At 37.1% G+C, this 8516-nt stretch overlaps 1 protein-coding gene across 1 annotated transcript; it reads left to right on the top strand.

Annotated features, from left to right (window-relative positions):
• Positions 1-6625: 6625 nt before the first annotated feature.
• On the top strand, positions 6626-7138 carry LOC132624327 (uncharacterized). Its single transcript, XM_060339123.1, has 2 exons — positions 6626-6934; positions 7001-7138. Exons 1-2 carry the CDS (start codon positions 6626-6628, stop codon positions 7136-7138), a joined length of 447 nt encoding a protein of 148 aa, XP_060195106.1.
• Positions 7139-8516: the final 1378 nt, after the last annotated feature.

Here is an 8516-nt window from a genome sequence, read left to right as displayed (position 1 = left end):
TTGCAGGGAATTGTATTTGAGTCCCACATCAGTTAAATGGGGAACTAATGTGCGGCTTATATAGCCTTGAGCTCTCCTACCTCAATAACTACAATGATATGTGAGCCACTCATTGCTCTTCGTGCCTGTCATGTCTTGGATGATCATCGATGTTGTAATGTTGGCCCGGGGCTAGAAATGGTCTAGCGCATGGCCGTCGAGGACGACGGGTGGGGAGCGTGGTGGTTTGTTAGATATTATTGCAATGAGTGGGACTTGAGTCACATATCAGTTACATGAAAGGCGATGTGGGGCTTATATAGTCTTAGGTTATCCCACCTCAATAGCTAGCTTTTCGGTGTATTTCTGTTAAAGTTGTATTATCGCAAGATTGATGTTTGCTATCAATACTTTGATCACGAAACCGTGAACAAATTGGATGAAAATAATATGATGAAAACTTTCTCAAAATCTTCACCCCAAAAAGGCCGAATTTCACGCACAAGTGCCTTAAGTTCAAGCAAAATATAAAAGACAGTAACAAAATTTAAAAACTTCGGGTATAACTTACGGAAAAGTTAGCGGTGGTGGCTTTATGGCCAAATTCTAAACCTGGATTTCTACACAATTTTCCATTTAAAGTGCAAATCCATTGAGAGTGGTAAAATTTTTTACGTGGTACTTTAATTTATTTGAAACAATTATTTAATTTGTATTTAGTTTTTTTTTAAAATTATTCTTTTATTCATTTTAGAGTAATTTAGATATACGGTCAGAACTCATAATTTAGGTTTGACTCAATGTCTAAAGTTTCATATATATGGCTGAAATCAGTAAAAATAATATATTGATCGAGGGTAGCGTATAGAAACAATCCTTAACAACTGCATAGAGTGTTAATAACTCGTAGAAGAATAATGTAGTATTTTCTTATGTACTTATAGCTCAGGCTCACCCTTGGACATGGGGCAACTGTAAAATCCCAATATTGATCAATTATATGTGCATGTCAAAAATAAATTAAAATTTAATATAATGACCTAAGAAACTCTTTTCTTGGTTCATTCAATTTCCTTGGCCAAGGTCTTGAAGTAGTCATTTATAATTTATGATATTATATTATAGCGCTTAAATTCATTACCAAAAGCTGGCACATTCCATCTTGATCAATCATTAATTCCACAAGTACTTAATCATATACCATCCTTTCAACATTGTCGCCATATATGGGTGTCCGGTATCAAATACAGTAGCGACTGTTCAATGAATCGATTCAATCAACATATCTCTACACATGCACCATATATATATATATATATATATATATATATATATATATATATATATATATATATATATATATATATATATATATGTAAGTGATTTAGTTGATGAGATCAACTAATCGTTATCCATAAAGACCACTAAGCATACATATAGATCTAACTGAATTGAGCAACTTATCGGATGGGATGGGGACGCTTTGACGGATTTCGAATAAAATATAACGAGCTCTCTTCTCTCCCATGCAAACCCTAAAAGAGAGTAAATTCTAATCTATTCACGATGATTGCGGGCGGCCAACCACCATTGGTGGTTGGTTCCCTACCTTCAACTACTCACTACCGATCTTTACCTTCCAACCCTTCCACTAGTGGAGCAATTACCATTGACAAATCTGTAATGAAAACCCTAAGATATGCTGAAGTTCTAAGCCCTAATCATGCAACCATGCAGACACCAATATGTCATGTTGAACCAACTCAAATGAATCCTGTGGAGATTATTGATGAAATACATGTGATTAAATGGATAGAGAAAGAGGTTATGAACAAAATTGAAAAGCTCTCATATGTAGTAATAGGAAAATTTTCTTATAATTTTCCTGATTTGGAAGACTTGAGAATCCAAATTCCTAAACAATGTAGCATCAAAGGAGATTGTTGTATTGGTTTTTTCAGGCATAGACACATCCTTATGAGATTGGAGAACCTAGAAGACTTCCTTACAATGACATCAAAGGCTGAACATGTTGTTAAGTGTAAGGATAACTACTCTTACCAAATGCGTACGTTAATTTATGATCCCATCTTCAAAATTGATGAGGAGACGACTAAGGCTATAGCTTGGACCTCTTTTCCATACTTGTTACCTAATTATTATGTAAAGGAGACTCTTTTATCTTTAGCTTCAGTAGTAGATCAACCAATACAGTTGGATATGGAAACTATTAACAAAACTAGACCTAGTTGTTGCTAAGCTACCAGAGTTTGTAAGGATGGAAATCAAGGATGAGAATTCTGAGCAAGTTAGACTAGTGGATGTTAAGATACAATATGATGTACTGCCAAAGTATTGTAAGAAATGCAAGCTTCAGGGTCATGATGAGATTGGTTGTAGGATATTGCATCCAAAATTGAGGTTTGAGGCTGCTGAGACTGCTGAAAATGAGGTTGTGAATGATGCTGGTAAGAAAAAAGAGGAGGGGGGGGGGGGGGTGAAGAAGGTTGTTCCACAGGTGGTGAAACAACCTTCTATAGGTTGGAACTATAGGAAATTCCGTACTAAAACTCTTGTTAGTAGATTGGTAGTGGGAAATCCTGGAACTTTTAATGTGGTTGCAAATAAAAGAAATATGGATATGGGTAATAAATCTATTAATAATGAGGTTCATGTGGAAAACAAATTTGCTGCACTTGAGATTGAAGAAGTGGCTGATAATGGGAAGGATGAGCCTTTAATATCTGATGATGCAAGTCCTAGTGCAGCAAAAGTAGTTGATAGTGCTGAAAGGGCAATCAGGGAGAATAAGGAGTCTAAAGGTGTGATTGATTATATGATAATGGAAGCAAACTCTACTGCTTTGCAGGCAAAATTGGTATCTGTGGGAACTTCTGAGGAGATGTCAAAAGTGATATGTACTGAAGATTCTTCTGCAGGCAAGTTGGAAATAGTAGATCCTACTACTACTTTTCCTGAACTTAATGCTGAGGACCATATGGTGGACACTCTAGTGGATATTGTGGAAAATCTAGAGGAGGATATTGTGGCTACTCCAGAGACTCCAGCAGTTGTGAGTCATGGAGTGGATCATGTGGAAGTTGAAGATCTTGGTGATAATGAGGAAAAAAGGGCTGAGGTGGATTATGAGGTAAAGGAGGCTTCTTTACCTCCTTCCAAATGGGGTGATAATGTAGAAGTTGATGATCCTGGTGCAGGATTGGATGGGGATTTGGTGAACTCACAGTCATTACCTTTGATTGAGAAGGGGATGGTTAAATCAATGGATATTGTAACCAGTTCTATGACAATTCAACCTTTACAAATATTAAGTAAGGACTCCCCTATAAGGAGGCTACATGAGATTGTTTCTCACCAAGTAGGAGGATCAGAAATCAGTAACTCAGATGGACAGAAGAAGGAGATCAGTAATATTGAAGATAATGAGGAATATCTAGAGGATAATTTAGCTCATATAAGTAGACAAGCTGGTTTATCTCCACAATCAACATTGAAGAGAGGCAAAAAGGGAAAGAAGGAAAGCCATATGGAAGGTCAACATGTAACCAGGGATGTACCAAAGAGAGCTGCAGCTTTGAAAGTCTCTTTTAAATGATATTAAAAGCTTTGATATGGAACATCAAATCAGTAAGGACTTAACAGGCTTTTCATAGGCTACAGATGTTATATAGACATCACAATTTTGTATTGATAGCTTTGATGGAACCTTTCCAACAAGCTAGACATGTACGAAATTATCAATGAAGATTGGGAATGCATAGTACAGGTGCAAACTGCAATGGCAAGATTTGGTTATTTGTTAATGATAATATGGATGTACAGATTGTATCAGATACAGAACAAGAGATTACTTTGAAGTTATTTTTGCAGGAGCATAACAAACATATGATTGCTACACTAGTATATGCTAAACGTGATGCCCTTGAGAGCTTATAATTATGGGATAGTATTTATCATTTGTCTGCTAACATAGACATACCTTAGATGGTAGGAGGAGATTTTAATGTGGTACTGCATAAGGACGAGAAAACTGGTGGTACTCCTATTGTCCCTCAAGATTATGAAGACTTTGCCTTCTGCATAAATTCTTATGAGCTGGAGGAAACTACTTTCAAAGGTATACCATTTACATGGTGGAATGGGAGGGCTGGAAATGACTGCATATTTGAGAGGTTGGATAGATGGTAGTCAACTCACATATACAGAATTGGTTTGGAAGCATTGAGGTGGAACACTTGTCTAGGACTGGCTCTGACCATGCTCCTTTATCTATCACCTTGGGTACAGATATTCCAAACTTCATCAAGCCTTTCAGGTTTCTGAAGTTTTGGACTGATCATGAAGATATTCAGGATATTGTTAAAGACAATTGGCCTGGGGACAGTGAGGGTGATCCTTTTCTGAATTTCAAAAAGAAGATTAAACAAGTTAAAGGGGCACTATGAGCTTGGAGTAAGGTGTCTTTTGGTGACATCTTCAAACAACTCATCATAAGGGAGGAGATTGTGAGGGTGGTAGAAGAGTTGTTTAAAGAAGATCCTTCAGGGGAGAATAGATGTATTCTGCAGCTAGCACAAACAAAATGAAGAAATATCTACATTTTGAGAAAGAATTTGGAAACAAAAATCTGGTTATACCTGGTTTGCTGAGGCTGATAGAAACACAAAGTTCTTCCATAGTATTGTCAATGGTAGAAGAAAAAGGCTACAAGTGAAGAGAATCCAAGATGCTGATGGTGTTTGGCTTGAGAATAAGGAAGGAATTGCTCAAGGTGCAGTGCAGTTTTTTCAAGATCAGTTTACTCAAGAAGTTTGTAGTTCAGACTTTTCTATGATAAATTTTGTGCCCAGATTATTTACTGATGAATACAATGAAATGTTTTGTGCCCTTCCCACAGAAGATGAAGTTAAAAAGGCAGCTTTTGATTTAAAAGGTGAGAGTTCTTGTGGTCCAGATGGATTATCAGGCAGTTTCTATCAGGCTTACTGGAATATAGTTGGGATAGATTTCTATAAAGTAGTGAAGGCATTCTATGAAGGTCATACTCTTCCTAAGTCTATCACTCACACAAATTTGGTGCTCCTTCCTAAGAAGGAGGTGGTTCAGCAGTTCACTGATTGGAGGCCTATAAGTTTGAGTAACTTTGTCAATAAAGTTATTTCTAGAGTTGTGCATGGGAGGCTAGACAAGATCTTACACGAGATGATTTCTCCTAACCAGTCTGGGTTTGTGAAAAATAGAAGTATCATTGAGAATGTTCTACTCACTCAAGAAATTGTTACTGATATCAGGAAAAGAGGCAAGCCTGCTAATGTGATCATCAAGCTAGACATGGCTAAATCCTATGATAGAGTGTCATGGCAGTTTTTAACCAAAGTTTTGGAAAGGATGGGATTTGATGGAGCATTTGTGGATCAGATATAGAGGTTACTAGCTAAAAACTGGTACTCAGTTCTGTTAAATGGCCAATCTCATGGTTTCTTTCACTCAACTACAGGAGTGAAACAAGGTGATCCTTTATCACCTGCATTGTTTGTTCTAGCTGCAGAGGTGCTATCAAGAGCTCTTAACTCTTTACTTGACCATGAACAATACAAGGGGTATGTTATGCCTAAATGGAGTGCCAACTTAAACCATCTTGCATATACAGATGACACCATTATCTTTACCTCAGCAAATAAGGTGTCATTGGAGATGATCATGACAGTCTTAAGGAAGTATGAATATGTTTCAGGACAGAAAATCCACATAAACAAGAGTTGTTTCTATTTGCATCAGAAAATTTCAGCTGCTTTGTGTCATGAGGTGGAGCGGACTACAGGGTTCACTAGAGGAGTCTTCCCTTTTATGTACTTAGGTTGTCCAATATTCCATACTAGAAAAAAGAAAGTGTACTTTAATGAGTTGATCAAGAAGGTTAAAAACAAGCTGCAGAATTGGAAGGGTAGGCTCATTTCTTTTGGTGGTAAGGCAGTCTTAATCACTAGTGTACTTCAGAGTATGCCTCTATATCTGCTATCAGCCATGGCACCTACTAAATATACTTTGAATGAGTTACACAAAATCTTTGCAAGATTTTTCTAGAGCAATAAAGAAGAAGGAAAGAGTAAACATTAGTCAGCTTGGTTAAAAGTGTGTGTGCCAAAAAATGAAGGAGGCTTTGGTTTTAGATCCTTATTTGATATCTCTGGTGCTCTTTTTGCTAAGTTATGGTGGAGGTTTAGAACCACATTCACATTGTGGTCTACCTATATGTGGAATAAGTATTGTAAGAGGGATATTCCAACTCTAGTGCAGTGGAGAGGTGGCCTACAATTATGGAAAAAGATGTTAGAAGCTAGAGATATGATTGAAAAGGATATATAGTGGGAGACAAGAAATGGTTCAACTAACTTTTGGTATGATAATTGGACAAAGCTAGGTCCAATAGCTGATTTGATGCCTACAAACTTTCCTATTTATGAAACCATTCAGGATGTGGAAGACATGATGATAAATGGACAGTGGAATCTCCCTAAGCTTCAGTAAACTGTGCCAGAGGATTTAGTAGAACACATCACACATAGCTTCAATAGAGATACAATTGATCAATCTATAGACAAGGCTTGGTGGATTCTTAATGCAAATGGTAAATTCAGTTCCAAGTGCTTGGGAAAAGATCAGGAAAAAAAATGAGGTAAGCTGGTTTTATCATCAGATGTGGACTAAAAAGTTGCAGTTCAAGATTGCATTTATTTTGTGGAGAGTATGGAAACAGAAGCTGCCAATGGATGATGTTCTTGCAAGAATGGGGATATCCATAGTTTCTATTTGTAGGTATTGCTCACAACCACAACAAGAAACTTTGGAACATATATTCCTGGCAGAAGACTATGCAACAACAGTGTGGAAAGTTTTTACAGATGCAGCTGATATTCAAGGACCTTTTGTGCAGGTGAAAAAGGCAGTGAAAAAATAGTGGGATGCCAAATGCTTAGCTAAGTTGAAACCTCTGTATCAGGCAGCACCAACTATCAGACTATGGCAGCTTTGGAAGAGAATGAACACAGTAGTGCATGGGGGGACAATGTCCAAGGCTAAGGTACTCTATGATATCAACATGAATCTTGTGCAGTTGGCAAAACTGAAATATCCCTAGATGAAAGATATTCCAGGCTCTTGGCCTCATCTGGTTAAGTAATTAGAAAGCTACAAGCCACAAATTAGCTATATACTGGTGCACTGGTCTAGTCCCCCACGGGGTTGGTACAAGTGTAATAGTGATGGAGCATCTAAAGGAAATCCTGGCCCCAGCTCAGTAGACTTTTGTGTTAGAGACAGTCTTGGAGATTTTATATATGCCAGCACAAGGAGAGTAGGGGATACAAGCTGTCTAGTTGCAAAAGCTAAGGCAATGCATGATGGTTTGGTTTATTGTGTAACTAACTGTAACACTCCGTAAATTTAGGTTAGCTGTGAAAATGTAAAAATCTAGTGTTAAAATGATATTATATCTATATGAATCCATTCTTGATGAATTCGGGTGGAAGATGGTCGTTTTGAAGTCAAACCAACAATTGAAGTTATTAAGGGCTCTTAAATTCGCCTAAGTTTTGGTAGGTCTGTCTTCTGGGCGATTTTCATAAAAATGTCTTTTGAATTTGGAAAAACTTCCTTGATGAAATTGTATATCTTTGAAATAGCTTTCCAACGGTAGATCGCCCAGCCCAAGCAAAGTTACGTACAAAAAGTTATGCTCGTTTTACTGAAGCCTGTCTTCGCTGGAAATGTGGCCTGTGTTACGGTGAGACGTGACGGACCGTAACATGTGTTACGGTCCATAACATGGCACCGTAACATCTCAAAAATCACCAAAACTCTCTGGAAATATCCACTAAAGGACGGTCCGTAACACGAAGGACGGTCCATCCTTCGGGGGCGTCCTTTGGCCTGTTTTCACCAGAAAAATATAAATAAGACACTTGTTTTGTTTATTCCTCCAGTTTCTAAACATCCCTAAGGACGAAAACCATTCCTCCAAGTCTTCAAATCAAAGGTAAGGACATCAACATTACTAATTCATTCTAACATCAAGCCCATGATTCTTAACATGATTCTTGTGACCAAAACCTAGGGTTTGCAACATAATTCTTCCCAAAATGATTCAAGCTAGGGTTTGGGTGTTCTTCATTAGAAAAGTGAATTGTTAAACCTTGTTTAACAAATTAAGGTATGTCTCTCTTTTGAAAACTTATTTTGAATGAAAATCACTTTTGAAACTATTGTTGGAAGTATAAATTTTATTCAAGATTCTTTAATGAATGAAAGGAAAAGTAATTTTTTTTTCTTGAACTCCAATTCATGTCTAAATGGGTTTTAATGTGTGTGAGGGGACAAACCCACATTAATCCTAGATTGCAACAAACCCTATATATGTATGTGATATTATGAATGTTTTCCTCTATAAGAGATGCTTAATAATGATGGTTAAGGGTTGGTAATGATATTCTCATTGATGAATTAGGACACGGAAATCT

Source organism: Lycium barbarum, chromosome 12, assembly GCF_019175385.1.
Source record: "Lycium barbarum isolate Lr01 chromosome 12, ASM1917538v2, whole genome shotgun sequence".
Taxonomy (NCBI): domain Eukaryota; kingdom Viridiplantae; phylum Streptophyta; class Magnoliopsida; order Solanales; family Solanaceae; genus Lycium; species Lycium barbarum.
The sequence above is the reverse complement of the archived record's forward strand: the minus strand, read 5'-3'. Positions and strand labels throughout refer to the sequence as shown.